General features: G+C 43.2%; 1 protein-coding gene across 4 annotated transcripts in view; it reads right to left on the bottom strand.

The window, feature by feature from the left end:
- Positions 1-674: 674 nt before the first annotated feature.
- Positions 675-20,001, bottom strand: part of mapre2 (microtubule-associated protein, RP/EB family, member 2) — a 49,504-nt gene continuing 30,177 nt past the window's right edge. For 3 of the 4 annotated variants that reach the window (XM_015353600.2, XM_015353601.2, XM_015353598.2), the window contains 7 exons: positions 15,817-15,944; positions 10,110-10,255; positions 9,309-9,522; positions 5,959-6,098; positions 4,903-5,061; positions 4,468-4,605; positions 675-1,955 (listed from right to left, as the gene is read on the bottom strand). In XM_015353600.2, the coding sequence (XP_015209086.1) occupies positions 1,869-1,955; positions 4,468-4,605; positions 4,903-5,061; positions 5,959-6,098; positions 9,309-9,522; positions 10,110-10,255; positions 15,817-15,937 (1,005 nt within the window). In that variant the 5' untranslated portion in view covers positions 15,938-15,944 and the 3' untranslated portion in view covers positions 675-1,868. The remainder of the gene's footprint in view (positions 1,956-4,467; positions 4,606-4,902; positions 5,062-5,958; positions 6,099-9,308; positions 9,523-10,109; positions 10,256-15,816; positions 15,945-20,001) is intronic. The other variant, XM_006634035.3, reaches the window with a different exon arrangement.

Raw genomic sequence — 20,001 nt, 5'->3', positions numbered from 1 at the left:
AAACAGCGATCTGGCAGTGACTACATGAATGAAGAGCGCCTCAGACATTAAAGGACAGATTTCAGATCTGAGCGGTCTGCCACAGGGTTCCTGAGGAAAAAAAATATCTGAAAATACCACTCTTCAAAGACGGTAATAGTGACACGTGTCGAACGCTGCCTCTTGGCACATTTAATTTAGAACAAAAAAAGGAATGTTTCTTAGGAATGTGCCCCTTACAAAAAGAAAACCGATAAAAGGCTAATTTTTTAAAGATATTATTGAATACACAAATAGCTTCAGCAATTTTGCAAAAAAATGTAATAAGTTATCTATACAGCCCATTATATAAAACACAAGTGTTGATTCACTGCAAAAGGTTTTTAGCCTTTTAATTATTTAGAGAAAAGGGTCATAACACACTTGAAAGAGATGATTTAATTGAAGGTTGTCTGTCTGCTGTGGTTAATGTATCATTGATTAGATGTATACCACTGAATTTATTGCATATATTAATTACATAAATGACAAGAGCAATGCAAAATTCATCCAGATCTGCCAGGCCTTGAGAAAATGATCAGGAACTATACAGTACGGTAAGGTTCTTGTGTGATACAGTATGTAGAGCAAGGAAACCTTTCACAAATACCTGTATTCCAGTTTTGGAATGTATGCCATTTACAGAACACAAATCATTTAACATATAGTTTTTTATTAAATATGTAAAAAGATAAAAGCAGGTCAAGTTATTCACATAATCAAAGACAAAGAGTCTACCAATTCTACCATGCAACAAATTGTGGGTAACGTAAAATGAGATACATCTGAGTAAGACATCTCTTGCATCTAAGGGCTCCCCAATACTTTTTCTTCTTTGCTATTTATAACTATAAACAGTACATTTGTTTACATTCCTTTTCAGTTTACATGTAATATACTGTATAACCAAAGCATGATGGTGAGCTACTGAGTTAAAGTAACAGCAAATGCATACTTAGGAAAAACAAAATTAATAAAAAACAGTTTACTGGAATACTGTATTATGGTAAATCACCCAACGTGAACGTACTAGTAACACGACTTCCCTGGACCTGTAGTTACAAATTAAAATACAAGTGGCTTTCTTATAAATGAATTTACAGGTTACATCCCGGAACTTGTGATTACAAAGTCTACAACAGTGAATCTCATACATCTTCATTTTGCTTCCTGATTGAAAGACTCGTGGCTGCAGTAGATTTCTTCAGAGCACGTCTATTTTATTTTCCCTCATGTGAAACAAATTAAGTCACTTCTAATGATTAACATACACAACTTTCTGTGTGCAAAGCTATTTTATTTGCAAACCTATGAGAGCATGGTTTTCCCACAATGAAGCTTCTTGCAGTATCTTCTCGAGGGAGACATAGATGAGTCAGAACTAGCCTTTTGGCCAGGCTTATTGCCTTTCATCAATAATATCAATGAACTGATATGTGAAAATGTAAAGAAAAAATTAAGGAGTGAATTTTATAGCTTACAGCAATGGATGACAAGCTAATAACGTTCACTATCTGTCCTAAAGTCAATGTATCCCCTTACCTGAGCTCTGAACAAATCTTCTCCATGCTGCAGTGGCTGGACCACACAGCCCTGGAAGCATCCAGCATTGCTCAAAGCTGACTGCTGCTTCTTGACGAAGCGATCGGAAAAAAAAAAACCAGATGCAGGTATTGAACCGACAGTCGCGGCAGCACGTGAATGTTTAACGATGGGACCGAACTTAACCCTCTTCTCTCGAGGCCACCTATGTGCGCGTTCTTCAGGAGAAGACAAAAAAAAAAAAGCATAAAAAAGTTCTCACAAAATGCAGGGGGCGATGGTGAGGGGGGGGGCGGGGGGGGCTGTGGTCAGTACTCTTCCTGCTCCTGCTCCTGCTGCTGCGCCTCCTCGTGGGGATGCTGATCCTGGTCTTCGTGATGCTCGCCTGCCGCCTCCTGTGGGAACAACAGCGAGCAGTCAAGCCGGGCCGGGCCGGGCCGGGCCGATCCAGGGACAGAATTCAGCCCCCCGCTTTTACGTGCCCGACGAGTTTGAAAAACGACCCCCGGAACAATCCTGATTCTGACACAACGATTCCCCCAATACTGGGCTCCGATTATAACTGCAATTACAAAATTCTCTCACTAGCTGACAGTATTGCCCCTCAGCTGCCCATCCACTTACATAACGCATTTAACTTCCACCCGCCTAGGCCCTGTATAAAACCTACAGCACTGGAACAAGACAAGGCACAGAGGTGCAGTCTGCTTGCTTGTCAGCGCACGACTCTAAGAGACAGCAGCACTGGAGTTCCATGAGGAGACACAGACACTGGATTCTGCGCTGCACAGACACGCCATCGGTCCTGGGCTTCGCCCAATGCTTACACTTGTGAAGCAAAGGGCTCGATATTGATGGACAAGTGGCTAATCAGACAACCTATTGGGAGAACATAATACCATAATACCAGTTACCTACCTTTAAACAGGTTTATGTACTTCAGAAAGAAAGCATATATGTGTACCAAAAATTGTGCTTCGTTTTTACACTAAGCTGTACACTGCAGACACTTGAAAATGTAAAGAAATACAACAAATCCATATTGGCAGGATCGGTATTTCTGTTTTTTATGCCTCTCAGCAGATCGGATTTTAAGAATTCATTCACTTGCTCTCTCAGGAAACTGCAGAACGTGGCTGCTCTGCAGGAGGAAAACGGCATCTACTATAGTTCATTTTTTCTCTCTTAAACTGGACATTGAAAGTTACTTCAACAGATAAACAAAATGAGAAGATTCTGTTCTGGTGGATTTAATGACTACAGTGACAGTTTGAAGTGTTATAAAATCATTCAAACTTTCAATCCGGCAACACAGACTTCCCCTGATAGCCTCTTAGTCTGCTATGTGCTGCATGACACTAAAAACTGAACAAACCCTGCAATGCATCCTTCCACTGGCTAGATGATAAACAGAATGGATGATAGACCAGAAATAGAATGCTCTTATTATTGATTTTCCTTCTTCTTCCAAGAGCTTAAGGCTTTTGATATTCAAGTAGAAGCTCAAGTAAGGCCTAAACAATCACATTTCTAGAATTAAACAAAGTCAAAAGCATATAATTGGTATGTGCATACCACATTGCAGTAATATGGGACACGACTGCTTCAGCCCAATAATGTTTTGAGGTCAGCGTCAGACTGTCTTAAGACATGACACTTGACTTCAGTTTATCCAATGCAAACCCATAAAACAGAAGTTTACGACTAAGTAGTACTATACTACATAGCAAACTAGCACTGGCTTCTTGATCCAGCTTCTAAAGGTTCAAACTATGTTACAAAAAAAGAAAATTACAAACAAATCTAAAACTGGTGACAGACCAGATCAGGCTCCTGAAGAGGGAAAAATCCAATCACCATCGACTCCGCAGTGAAAATACACATCCAGACAGAAATATGTGCCTTTATTTCTAAACGTACTATTGTCAGCAAATTGATTTTGTTTCACATTTTATTCCTAACTGCACAAACTGCAAGGCTTTTATGGAATGAAATATGGACCATAGGTTGTGCAGATAAAGTTTTTGGCCTCTTTAAACTGAAGTTATGTAAATGCAGAACACATTGCTCTGAACCACAAGGGATAAGGAAAGACAGACTTCCAAAGCTCTTGGATCCAAAAGCCCTTTCAATATTTAGACCTTAAAGCAAAATAACTACAACATATTTAGCTTTCAAAGCATCAATATTTCTATTATTTTCCAACTGAAAACAATTTAAGGCACCAAGCAACAAAAAACAACAAAGTTCCCAGACTAGCCAGTTTAACGGAACAGGAGTCCAAGCTGCGGTTTTTCTGCTGTGTGGTTCGGGTGTAGAGCACATAATCTCATCTCTGAACACACATGCATCCTGACACACAAAGCCACAGTTTACATCTACGACATAACATGCAGTCTGCCAACACAGGGAATGACTGTATGGCTTTTTTCCCAGCCCGATTCAAATCAGTCATGCTTAAAACGGTATAGTCTTTTTTCACAGGCTGAGCTGGCAGAACGCAGCTGGTGCTGGTAAGGCATAACGCTGTCACGGATACTCGTGTCGTGTTTTTCCCAATTCTAAATAGTAGAGCGCTATTGCCATTTGTGTGCATCTAAACACATGCAGCACTATACACATACCGTACGGCTATTCCATATTTTACTTGAAATACTTTATGTTTACCTTTAAACGTTAGTACTGTACATTAAGCTTTGAATACAAATTTATAACAGATTCTTAAATCTAGTTCTGTCTGAGGATTTCTTCAACAGTTGCTTCCGATTACAATAGGTGAAGCCACAGACCACAAGATCATTATATGTTATCAGACAAGGGTACAGGAAATTTACTAAGAGTAACTTTCAGATTATTGTTAAATTAAAGGATTTTCCACTCATCAGGCAAGGTCCAGTGAGGACTCACCTCAGTTATTTTTAAATCCCGACTTGGCCCTCCGCCCTCCTGCTGTGGTTCGGAGAAACCCCCTCCATTTAATCCAAGTTGATCAGAGCGAAGCAGGAATTCAGATGCGCGCTCACTGGCTACAGGGGGAAACGTTGCCTAACAAGGGAAAGTTACATTGGTTTCTGTGCCGCGCGTCTTCCCTTGAAAACTATCCTTCCAAAACCACAACAACAACAGGAAAAGGTGTGTGGGTGAGTGTACCGGTGCACTATGGCTGGAGCTGCACACTGGTGGTGGTGGAGGGGAGTCCCCATTACCTGTAAAGCGCTTTGAGTGGAGTGTCCAGAAAAGCGCTATATAAGTGTGAGGGATTATTATTCAATAATGTCGTCACCACCACAGCGGGGCGCCGCATGCCAGAGGGCCTCGGGCCAGCGCGACCGGGTGCCTGACCTGCTCGTCTGTGGCGTACAGGACCTCCATGAGCTGCTCCACGAACTGGGCGCTGTCCTGCCCCTGCTCCTGGCACAGAAGCTCGATCTCCCGCAGCTTCCCGAAGTAGAAATCCCGCTCCTTCTCCACCCCTTCCAGTGCCAGTTTTAACGAGTTCACCTGCCGGGGAGGAGGAGGACAAATAACAGGTCACTCTTTCCCCCGCGAGACTGGAGACGTGAAAACACACAAAAATCATTCACAATGACACCTTCTAGTTACACAAAGATAAGATCACTTTATTGGCCACATACAATTTCTTGTATTAGGAATGTGTCTTTTCGCATACCCCAGCTTGCTCTCCATGAGACACACAGACAGGGAGAGAAGCTTGGGGTCAGAGCACAGGGTCTGCGCCATTTATACGGCACCCCTGGAACTGTTGGGGTGAAGGGCCTTGCTCAGGGGCCCAATGGAGTAGGATTCCTCTGCCGGTCGCGGGATACAAACCAGCAACCTTCCAGCCACAGGCGCAGATCCTGAGCCACAGAGCCACCACACTGCCCAAAGATCGATATCGTTAGGGAACATTTTTATGCAAATGTCCTTAAATTTTACTGCGATGCGGGCACAAATAAAACGTTCTCTAGCACCAGCCTGAAGAGGGTAAAAGTGCAGGAAAATAACACCAGTCCTATATCCCGTAAAACACTGGAGCCCCATACACCACAGAGTACAGTACCTGCTCGTCGAGCTGTTAGACCTGCTCAGAGTACAGTACCTGCTCAGAGTACAGTACCCGCTCGTCGAGGTTTTAGACCTGCTCAGAGTACAGTACAGTACCTGCTCTACGAGCTGTTAGACCTGCTCAGAGTACAGTACCCGCTCGTCGAGGTGTTAGACCTGCTCAGAGTACAGTACCCGCTCGTCGAGCTGTTAAACCTGCTCAGAGTACAGTACCCGCTCGTCGAGGTGTTAAACCTGCTCAGAGTACAGTACCCGCTCGTCGAGGTGTTAAACCTGCTCAGAGTACAGTACCCGCTCGTCGAACTGTTAGACCTGCTCAGAGTACAGTACCTGCTCATTGAGCTGCTGGACCTGCGCTTCTAACTCCTTTTCCCCCTTGGCAGGAGTGGTTGCTGCAGGTGCCTTTTTAGCAGATGAGGGTCGGGATGACGGCGTTGAGGGTTTTGCGGCTGGACTTGACCTGGCAGCACCTGTGAATAAAGAGGGAAGTAATATTAGCAGTCAAAATGAAGATATCCATGACATGGTCAATAATTCACTCCTCAGTAAGTGCTTGGAGATCCTAAGGCATAAATCCAGTTGTTAAAAATTTAGTATAAAATGTCTTTTTATAGAAGATCATAAGAACATATAACCCTTATAACACTCCGATGACGCATGGTGCTTATCAGATCCTTCAAGAAGACACAGCGGGACTATCGTACTGCAGAACCTGTTCACTGGGGCAAGGTGTCAGGAGTTACTCCTGGCACTTTCGCCACAGAGATATGCACACATGGCAGATTTCGAAATCCGTGGACTGGGAAAGGCGGCTTCAATTAGATAGAGGAGTTTATTTGCCATAGGTACGGATACAATAGTCGTGTTCTCTCAGGACATGACAGTACAGCAACCGACACAAAATACAAAAGATGACCCGACGCTGCTGACACGGACCGTACTGTAGGCGGCACATTACACAACAGTCAATAAATCAGACGAGGTTCCTGGAGCCCAGCTGGAGTGAGCCGAGCTAGGGCAGCCCTCACACTCGCAAGTCCTTAGACACCAGGGCTCAATGGGTTTCACATTCCTGTGAAATGCCAGAATGGCAGCACCCAAGGACGAGGATGATAACGTATTACCGAGAACGATCTTCGCCTGTAAGCCATGTCGGACTGCTCAGAAAAACAAAAGCCGTGCCAGAATGCAAGAACAAAGACCCGAGGAAACAAGCCATGTTCCACACAGGCTTCTCGGCGCTGGTTTTGGTTGCCAAGAAATGGCAGGGTATTTTAAGGCCTCCTTCAAGTGGGCGAGAAAACTCAAGAGTTTTTCGGTCAAGGGGGGGGGAGGACCGAATTCTAAAGAAAAACCTAAAAATGTCTGATATTCACTCAAATGTAGGTGGTACGGAGCCTAAAAACCATGACATCTCACAACCCTCCAGTGTACACAGCAGTCTGAGTCACACCCTCCGAGCTCTTGAGAAACAAAAACTAGAATACCCCCAAGTTACCCACACAACTGCACGACAGAACCACAAAAGGAAGTCGAGAGAAAATTATTAAAGCCTGTATTTGCACCCAATGGAACCACAGACGAGGCCTCCCTAAGCCCTGAAAAGCTGTAAAATCCTCTGCGCTGTTCCAAGAGCTGCAGTCAGGCCACACGGCCGCTGAAGAGGCGGGGGGATGCGAGTCTCAGGGAACAGGGACTGACGTGTCATGGGCAGAAAGAGGAAACAACCCCAATAAACCACCGTATTTTATATACAATTAATCACAACCCGCAGCACCTCGATGCAATAACTTTCTGCAGAGACAGGAAACGTCAGCTAGGAGTCTAGGAAAACTGCAAAGGCCAAATTGTAGAAAAAGCCAAGTTTCTGTAGCTCACTGGTTTAGAGAACATAAAGGTCGCTAATGAGCCACTGAGCCTGTTGGAGAGCTCAAGCAGCACAGTAATTATCTTTTAACGTTATAGGTTTCCTGTATAAATTCATACGAAATGAAGAGCACAGTGCCTGTACTTTCCTATTAAATTATGGAACAAAAAATTAAAGCTACTTTTCAAGTTCCTGGAAGTATCATGAGTATATATAGTATAAGTATTGGTTTTATATACTGTATATATACTTAAGCATACATTAGTAGTTGGTGAGTAATTCTCAGTTCTATAATTGTGCTCTCAGAAGTTGGGGATTATAGGGTGCATGTAGCTTGGTGTGGTACAGTACGGGCTGTCATATGTAGCCCACGCAAAGAAGGAATTTTTAATTATCACCTCCACGGTGCATTGAGCATTGCACCACAAGGCAGACATTTGTATAACATGGTATATTACAGAAGGAGCTTCTACAATAATATGCTCGCTTCAACTCACTTCCCTGCAACACAAGCACAGCCTAAATTCTAAAGATTAAAAATAAAAAAAAAACACAACAACATCTTTCTTCCGCAGGATAAATGAAGGAATCCTGACAAACAGTCTTGGAGCTGTGCAAGCTAAGCAATTTCCAAGTCCCGGCAGTCCTGGGCTCACAGAAGCTGGGAACGCAGGCTGAAATTGAGCTGAATGACTGCGATGCTCTTTTTCTGACTTTGCAGTGCTCAATACTGTGGAACACGCCTTTCTCGTACCTCGCAGTACTTTGGTGAGGCAGATCACCATGTGGTAAACTACCGCTTTTCTCTCTCAAAGCTGCCCAGCTACAGTAAACGATTCCCACAGATCACCTATAAACTAAAGGAACTGCTCCAGCCTCTTGTCTGCAGTTTGTAAGCAGAGGAACTCAGGTGGAATAGACAAGTCATTGCTTCACGATGCCAGTCAAACAGAAAAGCAAGAACATTTCCTGTTGTAACAAACCTTCTGTTTAGTTCCTGGAGCCCCCTACATTCACAGTGTATATCCTGGAGGGAATGGAAATTTGGTAGACTGGCTTAATCCATAAATGTGAATTTGAAGTGAAACCCAATTCTCTGAATTTAGACAACTAAAAACACAAACTAATCTTTTGTAACTGAGCATTGCATCAAAATGCCAAGACATTAGGGATATCAGAGAGTATCCCCCAAGGATATCAGAGAGTCACCTTCTCTAAACTCCTTCAAATCCAGACTCAAAACCCTCTTCTTCAGAAGAGCCTTTACTTCACTGGTTCCATTCTTCACCCCTCTGCTTTTTTTAGTACCACCATCCACGGTCTCCTCTGTATATTGTAATTGTGTTTTATCTTGTGTATTCTTCTGATTTATTGTTGTTGTCATCCTGTAAAGCACTTTGAGAAGCCAACTTTAAAGGCGCTATATAAAATAAAGTTTACTATAATTATTAGTGCTAGCACTACGCTTCACTCTGTATCCAACCCATTATCAACACAGCACCTCATTCATTCCCTTTTAACTTATTTAATGAAGTCAATTTAGTCGAAGCGCCTAAATACACTCCTCCGGGCAGGCAGAAATAAGTTAATCACAGTGAAACTTAAGATTTTGGATTTTAGACCTAAATGCAGCAACATAATCAACAGCTGACAGCAACAACCACCAGACACGATTCCCAAAATATCACACTTTCTGTCAGAAAAGAACAGATAACTCCCTTTTACAACCCGGAACTCCTTGAAGCAGCAGTCAACAGGCGCCGGTCCGAGGCCCGCCAGGGGTGGCTGTCTGCTGGCTCCACTCCGGCCTTACCTGCGGTGGGGGAGCTTGCATGGTGAGACTTCTTGGGCAGGTTGAAGATCTGTTCGCCGGGGTCCGGGGGCGGGATGGCATCCTGTCCCTGCCTGGCTTGCACCGGGTCGTACTCCTTGCCGTCGTAATTGGCGTCAAAGAACTTCTTGAACCACTGGATGAAGTCGAGGTTGTCCTGGAACCGGCCCTTCACCAGTTTCTCCACCGGAATAATCTGGATCACAAGAAAGGCGAGAACAGACTTCAGGTGCAGGAGGGGCAACCTGGTAACACCAGCGCTGAAAAAGTGTTGGTTACATTTAGCACCTTCACGCTGGTGTTTCACACACACTTTGTGCTTATTACGTGTTACTTTCAATTACACAGGCTTTACAAGGAGACATGGCTAGATCACTTTATTGGCCAGATACAATTTCTTGTATGAGGAAGTGTCTTTTCACATACCCCAACTTGCTCTCCATGAGACACACAGACAGGGAGAGAAGCTTGGGGTCAGAGCGCAGGGTCAGCCCTGGAGAAGTTGGTGTTAAGGGCCTTGCTCAGGGGCCCAACGGAGGAGGATTCCTCTGCCGGCCGCGGGATACGAACCGGCAACCTTCCAGCCACAGGCCCAGAGCAGATCCTGAGCCACAGAGCCAGGGCACCGCTTCTGGCCATGCTTTACAAGCTCAACTTGACAGCCGTGCACTAGACAGACAACCTGAATGGATACTGCACACTGCAAATCAAATGAACACACCTCCGGGCCCTTGTCACATAACCCCGATGGAAGAGCAACAGAACGTGGTGCGACTCGCTCACCTTGTCGACGTTCATCCTTTTGAAGGACGCCTGCAGAAGCTTGAAGTTGTGGATGTACTCGTGCTCCAGCTTGGCCTGGAATTTCACTTTCTTCAGGCTGATGCAGCCTGGGAAGAGCATGTCCATGAACTGGCAGTAGGCTGCGCCTGTGGAGAGGACAAGTGCGGCACGGTTACACCGCAGCTAAGACATCGCTGAGCTCTCCCCGCCCTGGGCTCTGGGCCATCAGCCAATACTGGCACCCCGGGAGCTTGACAGCACGGAGACGCTGATGGGGCATGTTTGAGGCTAAACCTTCTATCGTTAAAAAGCATTAAAAGGAACAAATGCTAAATGGACATTTCTTCTTCCAGAGGCAATTTGAAGTTTTTTGAAGGAACCCATTCCATAGCATCTGAGATACAGTGTTTGGCAAAATATCCTGCCAGCGTGATTAGACCAGCCAGACTAAGCATTTTTATCCTTCATATAGTATAAATCTGCTATTATAGTTACACTACGGAATACCTTTTTATTGTGCCATTTTCGTTTAAGCTTCCTAGTGTCCCAGGTAGAATTCCCAGCACTTTATGCAGGTTTATTTTCAAATAAGACTCTTAAAAACTAAAGTCCTTGCTTTAACTTTGCACTTAGGAGAATGTTATTGCAGGTCACAATCCCATTTTGATTTTTTCCCCACACATAAAGGTAGGCCTGATTCATTAGACATTGATAGTCTGAAAACTACAGTACTTTAAAGCACCTGGTTACAGTTCCTTGCTACAGCAATCAAACTGTATGTTTGTTACTTACTGAAAATTAAGAAAAATCGCCTAGAGCCTAGCTGAATTCGCTCCAAATTCTTTTTTTTTTAATTCACTATAAAGAAAAAGGTCATGTTTCTTTTACAAGACTGTAGTAGAATGCTGAGGGCATGAATTACACCAACAGCTTGAAACTACGGTTTTGTGGTCCACATATCAAAAGGCCTGACAACACTCAAAAAGAAATACCGTGAAGGCAAAGAAAGAAGACTTTGTCCGTCCTGCTGGCTCGTGGTTTTGTCAGTTGCCCTTGCCACTGGATCTTAAACGGGCACTTGGAAGGGAGAAATCGGCCAGAACGGATCAAGCACGCAGCACAGCCTCAACGACGCTGGCTCTGCCTACTGCACGGTTTCCTCTGTCGCGTTTCCAATGCCCCCAGACGTCACGCACAAACCCCACCCCCCAGAAAAATGACAAGTCGCATTAAAACCTCTTACTGGGTGGACGGGTTTCCTGCTTCCACAGAAAAAATGTGGTTACATAAAAGTAGTCTCAATGGCGCAAAAGCCGAGCTGCTGCCTGCGTGTCTGTCTTTCAGACCCTAACGCAGTTAAAGAGAGACTGGCACAGCTAACTGTTCTTGGCCAAGCAGCTCCAGGCCTGCACCAGCTCTCAGTTGCCTTTAGGGATGCATAAAATTAGTGCTATATCAGCAATGTGCAGAAGGAGCGGGCCCCCCTTGACCTTGGTGAAAGCCGTTAAGACACTGGATGGATGAAAACGTTATGGATCGACAAAAGTTTCTTTTCAAGCCTTCCTTGTCACGTAAAGAAAGATCACATCCTTAAGTCCTTCGCCCAGACACATCCACAGGCTACGGAGAACGACAAGGCTCCGCTCCGCTCTGGTGAGCGCGTTCTGCCATGCTGAAAGACCACCGGGTGTATGTAAACAGACGGGTTTTAATGGAGTGCTGTTTAGTGTGAATTTCTCCCTTCAGAGAAATCTGGTCTATAGAAAACATGCTGCCAGACAACTAGACCTAGACAAGTAGCAGGGGCTTTCCATCTGTAAAACGCCTGGCTCTGGATCAGAGCCTTCCCTTGCGCGGAAACTGCAAAACCGGCAACAACATCTGAGGACAAACTAATACAGCAGCACTGTCCACCACTGATCTGAATCTTGGGAAACACACAAACGCACCCACCAAACAACAGTATTGTTACAGGTGAATTCCTCATCTGAGGACAACATGAAGACTTCAAAAACATGGAAAATGTATACATAATTCAGAATAAAATGTTCTCTCCGATTCTGGACTTTTTTTTTTGCTTTAGATAACAGACGCCTGGGCAGTCGTGATTTATAGGAAATCAATTTATATTCCTACCACATTGATGACGAGATCAATTTATTATATCATGAGTGCTATATAAAAACATACAAAATACTAAACATTATCAGCGCTTTTCAAATGAACAATTGGTTTTACTATGGCCAGTTATATGTTAAATAATGTACACAAGTATGCAATGCCTTAATACAACTAAAATAAACAACTGAAAACACCTCAATTCCATTGAAAAGTTAACATGGAACTAAATTCTAAATGGCACTAAAGAAAGAAATGTTTAGAATTCACACACTTAGAGCACAAGCCTAGATTATTCTGACTCAGTGATTGAGGGTTTCTTACAACACAGTCAGACATCCAAAGATTTCAAAGAACCAGATCAAGGCACAAACGAGAAAAGTAATCGTCAGATGAAATAACAACCAGGGGGGATATCCATTATCAAACCCTAGCACCATGAGAAAAATACCACCTTGATTCTTAACAGATAAACTGCTCCTAGAAACACAATGCTAGGCTGACTTTTGAAGAAAACAAAGCAACAGACATCGAAACAGCGCAATCAAGGAATGAGTAAAAACTGCAATTCTAGAAGTAAACAAAATGCCTTTTTCGGAGGAAATTTTGCTCCATGTTGCAACAGATGAGGTTAACCTTTAGCATTGAACCACAGGGCTGGATTTGAGATCATTCAGGGAATTCTCTCATTAAAAAGGATTAGAGTAGACCAGAGAGCATACTTACACAGGAAATGTACGGGTATATTCTACATCATGCAATTACATCAAGGAATTATCTCATGGGGAAGGGATTAATTTCTCAGCATGACAAGGGATTCAGATGTACAGCAAGCGCAGCTACAGACTTGTAAACAAAGTTCAAATGAAAATCATTAAATACTCCAAAAGCCTTTGCCCAGTGCTTGTATTTTCAAAGCCCAGCTATTCCTTGCTTAATAGCATAAGTATTCTTTGAAAAATGAAATTTTAAGCAGAAATGTTAAGTGAACCCAATGTCCCCATCATAATTGAAGGTGTGTGGGACTGCATGCAGGGATTTCTTTTGTGAGACAAAACAGTATATACATACACTACATAAATGTTCAATAATTTTAATTTAATACTGTAGTCTCCAATAATGACTGCACGAGTCTTGATTGTGCTGGCAAATTGCTTTCACAGTGGACAGAGTAGAACCAAGAGCAATGTACAGCAATGCCTATAAGTCCCACACATATCTGCACCAAAAACACCTGCTGCTTTTCAATCCCACCCAGTTTAATCACCTGACCGAGGCCTCAATGGAACCAGGAGGACTGATATTTTTTCCCCAAGATCTTGATCAGAACATAACTTGCATTTTATTTTACTTAAGCAACGCAACAGTTCAAAGCTGAAATGGTAAAGGGTAAAACACCCGGAAAATTTGAGAATAAATCATCTCAACGCAGCTCAAGTTAATCCGAGTATAATGTTAATTACAAGTTCAATTGTGAAACCGAGACCTTGGCTAGTACATAAACTAGCAGGTGTGTGGTTCTCCAGTCCCAGGAGTGGGAAACCCAGGCTTAAAAACACTACCTTAAGACTCAAATGAGCAGTTTTCCTGGTGTCGCTTGGCTTATTCCACAAAGCCATTTACTAGGAAGAGGCAGCCGAACAACTTTCTAACCAAAAAATGAGCGACTCTAAGGGAGTATGTTCTCTAACAGTTCACCAGCATGATAAGGAAATGTTAACTGGGACAAAGTAAAGTAAGGGGTACAAGTTTACTCTTACAAACTGCTCTTGATACTTGCAGCAAATTCCAGTAAAACCTTGCTGTTCTCTCTTTTGAGGATTGCGAATTTCGGCATAGCACGGTCGAGCGCCTGAGGACTACTTTGCAGATACTAGGGTCATATTTCACCATTTTCTGGGGTACCGTGCATGCAGAAACACAGAAATCTATTTTAAGAGGGTTGCAGAGTAGCGTCTTGGTGGATGAAAACCAAACAAAGGCAGCACTGAGGTTGCTGTTCCCTGTGATCCATCCCTACTGCGGTGCTAGTGGCTTTCTCTTCCTTTCTGGGCGACTTTGTGCACTTAGCTAATTAACAATGCAGTCAAGTCAAATGTGCAATCGATACACAATTCTCTATATGTGTATCACAATTCAAATTCATCTAAACCTTAAAACTTGTCTCCGCACGTAAGGTTTAGGCTATTTTGTCCATCCGTTCATCCACAGTCCAACTGCTCCTTCCAATTCAGGGTGGCAGGGGAGCCGGAGCCTATCCCAGCAAGCAACAGGCGCACGGCAGGGTACACCTTGGACAGGACGCCAGTCCATCGCAGGGCACACACAGACACAAACACAGACACGCACACCAGGGCCAGTTAACCTGCCCGTATGTCGCTGGACTGTGGGAGGACACCCACACGATTACGGGGAGAACGTACAAACTCCACGCAGACAGTTCGCCAGGTCCCCGGTGATATGACGCAGCAACGTTACCCACTGTGCCACCACGCCACCTCGGGCCCTTTCAAGTTGATCTAAACACACAAGATCAACAAATTTGTTCCACTATTCAGAGATAAACTATGGAATACGACACGGATTCAAATCTCAAATGGAAATACTATGCTCTGCTTTTTTGGCAGAATAAGTATACTGGAGAGAGACAGTCTGTTGGTATGGAAAAAATTCCCACAGGAAGGCTATACATCATTGAACTGCTTTTAAAATGGACGAGGCACTTTATACCTGCTTATACATACTTTCACCAACCAAGTTATAAATGAATTGCAAATATGCCTGAGAGAAAAACAAACATTTTGCCATTTTAAAACAAAAATACATCATAGAACCATAGGCAAAGCAGATATATTTCTTTGCACATGCAGCAACGATGGGGACAAATAGGCCAGCACTGACCCATTCAGCATTTGACTGACAACTGTATCCCCTGGACGCAGATTATTAGTGCTAATACTCAGGACTCAGGCAAACCAGACAAATTGTGGCATATTTACCATGTTCAAGTAAAAGCTACTATGTCACTTTAACATGCCATTAAGAAATGTGTCACAGAAAATTAGGCTATATCCTAGAAATAATCACATCGTATGCGACTGATAAAGTTCTCATGGTTACTTTATGGTCTAAAATGATAAAAATATCCTTGTTAACTAAATCAAATCATTATGTGTTCTAGCTCAAATTTTAAGACTGTACAAATCCTGGGCTACTTAGCCACGCTACAACAATCAAACCTTAGATCATTTAATTATTAAATGAAAAAAAAAAACTAAAGCAGCAGACCATGGATAACTTCAAAACCGCTAACAACTGAGGTTTCTAACAACTTCGTATAAATGTGATGATTAAGTCATGATGATTACAATCTAGCAGACAAGCTGACTGTCCTTTTATCATTGGTAACTCCTTCAGCATACTGTGGTACAGTAGCTGCTCCTGTGGTTGCTAAGTTAGTGGGTCATACAACGGAGTGACCTCCAATTCTTGGAAAAACTTGGGGTGAAAAATATCACACTTCCAGATGGAAAACTACTCTACTGCTTCAGTTAAACAAAAAAGCAAAAAAGGAGGGAATATGTCTTACCTGAAGAGAGCTGTTCAACTTTTGTGTAGTTTAAACAGAGTATGTCGTTAACCCAGGCAGTGATGTCATGTCTGCTCATCGTCTCCTGGGTTATTGAGGTAGAATACACGTTGACCGCCATCCCCCAGCTGCAAACACACAAGAAAAAAAAAAGAGATGAACTTAAAAGGAAACCCTTCTGATCAGCTGCACGCATTCAGACAGAAATTACTGGTTAGGAAGTATAATCCTAGTGGCCTCCTGGGGAGCCCAACTGGTGAAGATGCTCACCCGAGCTACGGTTGCAGCTTCAAGCCTAGATTGTGTCACTAGCCGACTGTGTCTGAGATTTACCTGAACACAGAGTTAGAATGGAACCGTGGCAGAGATCTACGATCACAGGGTCCTGGGTCATGTCACTAGCCGACTGTGACCAGGATTTACCATAGCCGCATGGGGTGAGCTCTACGATTACGGGTTCAAGCCTGGGCCATGTCACTAGCCGACTGTGACCAGGATTTACCAGAGCACTCTACGATCACAGGTTCGAGCCTGGGTCATGACACTAACCGACCGTCACCAGGATTTACCCAAGCTGCACGGGGTGAGCACCGCTATTACGGCTGCCTTGTTGTCCCGGCTAACCTGCACATAGAGTTCGCCCAGTCGATCCTACCTCCCATTTCCCCCTTAATTTGATGGGTTAAGCACTGGCCCACCTCTCTTTCTAAAAGGGCTGCTGTTACCCAGTCTGACAAGCGGTCAGACTCCTACTATACGACACACACTAAGGGATCCTTTGGGATGAAAAGCATTCAATAGATGCAAGGAATTATGAGGCTTCATTTTCAGGCATTCCTTCACTCCAGCACACAAGTACGCTGGTGCCCTCTGCTCCCTGTGACAGGAGCTGCGGATACAGAGCAGGAGACGCAGATGGCTTGCTGGAGAGCACTACACTTCCCTTTGCAGACACCAGAGCTCCCTACAGGTGCTGTCGACACAATGCAACACAATCAACACACTTGAAAACCCAGGAAGCCCTACATCATTTCCTTCAAAGTGGTGATTTCTATCTTGTCCCATCCATCTAGCCATTGTAAATCAGACTTTTAAGCTCTTCAGATTTTTTTTCCCACATAGACAGCATTTGTTCAAAGATTCCAATTTATGTATATCACACTGTTCAGCAACCCTTCAAATATTTGTTTGGAGAAAAACAATTGTATTTACAGTGCCTATAGAAGAAAGTCTATACATCCCTTCCAAAGTAACTCATTTTGAGGCCCAACAGTCTTAAATCAGAAATTATTTTTGCTTTAGTTACTACTTCTAATAATTATTCTTTACACTTATAAAGCGCTTTTTCTGGACACCACTCAAAGCTTTACAGGTATCTGGATGGTGCGACGGCAGCCATAGTGCGCCAGTACACTCACCACACACCAGCTATCAGTGGGGAGGAGAGCAGAGTGATGAAGCCAGTTCAGAGATGGGGATTATGAGGAGGCCATGATTGGTAAAGGCCGATAGGTAATTTAGCCAGGACACCAGGGTTACATCCCTGCTCTTTTCAAAAAACACTCAAGGATTTTTAATGACCACAGAGAGTCAGACCATCGGTTTTACATCTCATTCGAAAGACGCCGCCTTTTTACAGTATAGTGTCCCCATCACTATACTTAGGACCCACACAGACCGCAGTTGAGCGGCCCCTGCTGCCCCCACTAACACCTCTTCCAGCAGCAACCTTAGTTTTTCCCATGAGGTCTCCCATCCAGGTACTGACCAGGCTCACACCTGCTCAGCTGCAGGGTGAAATAGCTGCTGGCCTAATGCCTGTTAGGTGCTGTGCATGTTTCAGTATGCTTGGACAAGTTTAATATTTCCCAGTTACATTCTAACTTTGTGAGGTCTGGTGTACACGTGTTAGCCTGACAGCTGTTGCAGCTCCCAAGACAAAAAACACGAGAGGTTTTGTAATTTTCGAAAGCCTGGTGGTGCAGTCTAGCCTACGTAAATGAAGTACACTTCTCTTCGGGCTCCATTATGGCAGCGAGCTGCAGCCAGGAAAAAAACAGATTGGTCACTCAGTGCTATGATTTAATGGAAAGAGATTTGTCACTATAAGAGAGAAAAAAGGTTCTGTATTTAGTCAAAGTCTTTTATCAGCCAGAACTGGTGGCAAACCTGTGGCGATATGTGATAAACAAATAAAAAAACATGGATATAATTCCTTGTATTAAATTCCAGAAGTTCTCTATTCAAATCTGGGGAATTATACCCAGAAATGGAGCCTGCAAAATGCGTGGATGTCTGCCTCAAACTATCACAGAACACCCCCACTCAGAAGAGGAGAATGGATGTGGTCTGTTCAGTAATACAATTACTATGATGACAACCATTTTGATTGTCATTGTTGCTATGGCTACCAGGCATAACAGCAGATACGTCTGTCTGGGCGCGAAATGCTAACGAGGACTGATTTCCTATGGTTGTTTCTCCCATTGTTATGTCAGCGTACTTCAGCCTTCTAAAAGTAGACAAATTTTATCTCGAAAACAGGAAAAGGCCTTTACTGCAGGCAATCCAAGGGTTCTGGTATTAGCAACGCAGTTGGCACAGTTTAATTACCATTTCCTTTGCCTTTAAAACATTTAGCACATTTATGAAGTGCCTTCAACACAATAATGGCCCTTAAAAACTGGACTAGAAGGCAGCATGGTATTTTCTTTATTTATAAAATTGGATTTCTAAAAAGATATAAAAAGAACTTTGGTTCAGGACTATCTTAAAATCAAGAACCCTTCACTAAAGCTCCATCCTTGCTGATAATTCCCAACAGCATTTTTTAGAGGATTTTGCTTTATCTTCTAAGACAGTATATGGATTTTTATTCAGCATGGTTTTTTATTCAGTTTACAATCTCTCCAAAGACATTTCACATCTTACCAATCAACTATGGTAATCAGAAAAGGAATTGTAACAGGGTACAATTTAAGTACTTATGCAGAAAGAAGGACTGACAGATTGATGGGTGAAAAAAACAAAAATGAGGCCTACTCTAAAGCACAGCCCAAACTCAAGGCCCTGACATCGCCACGGTTACACCCCTGTCCCACGAGGCCCTCCCCCTTGTTCCACCTCCTTTGTGTTCCACTCTTGTACTTTCACACACAAACCACTGTGGTCTTGTGATTCTGTTGTGCAGCAATTGTGGTCTCTCCGTCTGCTGGCAGTTAGCGTGATGAGAGTTTTTTATTGCTAAAGTATATATTTATAGTTTATGAGAAGACCCAAACGTGCCATCATATGTTATTAATTTATGGGGAGGGGGAATGTTAAGTTTCCGTCTATCTAGAGATCAACACATCTTTCGCCAGCCTTGTATGAACATTACAGGGCATGAAAGGATGGTTTAGTTAAAGGGCAGGTCTTGAAAGATTTTACATAATTTAATACTGGCCATATACTGTACACGCCTATACGTGTAAAACAGAAATTTAAAACATTATAAAAGAAAATAGTTATTTCTTGAGAAATTGTGTTAAAAATTACCCACGTGCATCACCGTGTTGAGCTATGATTTAAGCCCTTCTCAATAAGAAAATAAGAAAACGGCAATGACAAAAAAAGGCATTAAACTGCTTATATAGGCCTCCTGAGACAATGATCGTTTATTTTCACTTATGTTATTTTGTCCTTGGGGCCTTTTTACATTTTGCAGGCAGTGTGGCGTGGCCATAAAAAGCACACAAAGACAGCACCATAGCTCTCCGATATTAGTTTACTGATGGCAAGAGTATGTGAAATACACTGTATAAAACCTAATGGATTTTAACATATAATTAATTAATGGGGGACTACCGTAAGCAGTTATAAGCCATTTGGTTCATAAGCCTAGAGGGCAAGAGCAGAGTGAAAACAGTCCATAAATCAAACCAAGCTTAACCCTTTTTTAACCCTCATCAGGCCTGCGTCGACAGTTACAGATGACATCTGCTTTCCTTGGCGGTCTTGTCTCCTGTTTGCACTGCGGCTTTAATTAAAGCAGTGCTTCGGGTGCACTGCGGACCACAAATCACAGCAAAGGTTACTAATGAGGGAAGGCAACAAATTTGGTTTCGCGTGCCGCGTTGGACTGGAATCACAACACAAAAACTGAAAAGTGAAACGAGCCATCACTCTTGCTGCGAAATGTTAAAA

This window comes from Lepisosteus oculatus, chromosome 6 (assembly GCF_040954835.1).
Source record: "Lepisosteus oculatus isolate fLepOcu1 chromosome 6, fLepOcu1.hap2, whole genome shotgun sequence".
Taxonomy (NCBI): domain Eukaryota; kingdom Metazoa; phylum Chordata; class Actinopteri; order Semionotiformes; family Lepisosteidae; genus Lepisosteus; species Lepisosteus oculatus.
This window is presented reverse-complemented; position numbering and strand designations above follow the sequence as displayed.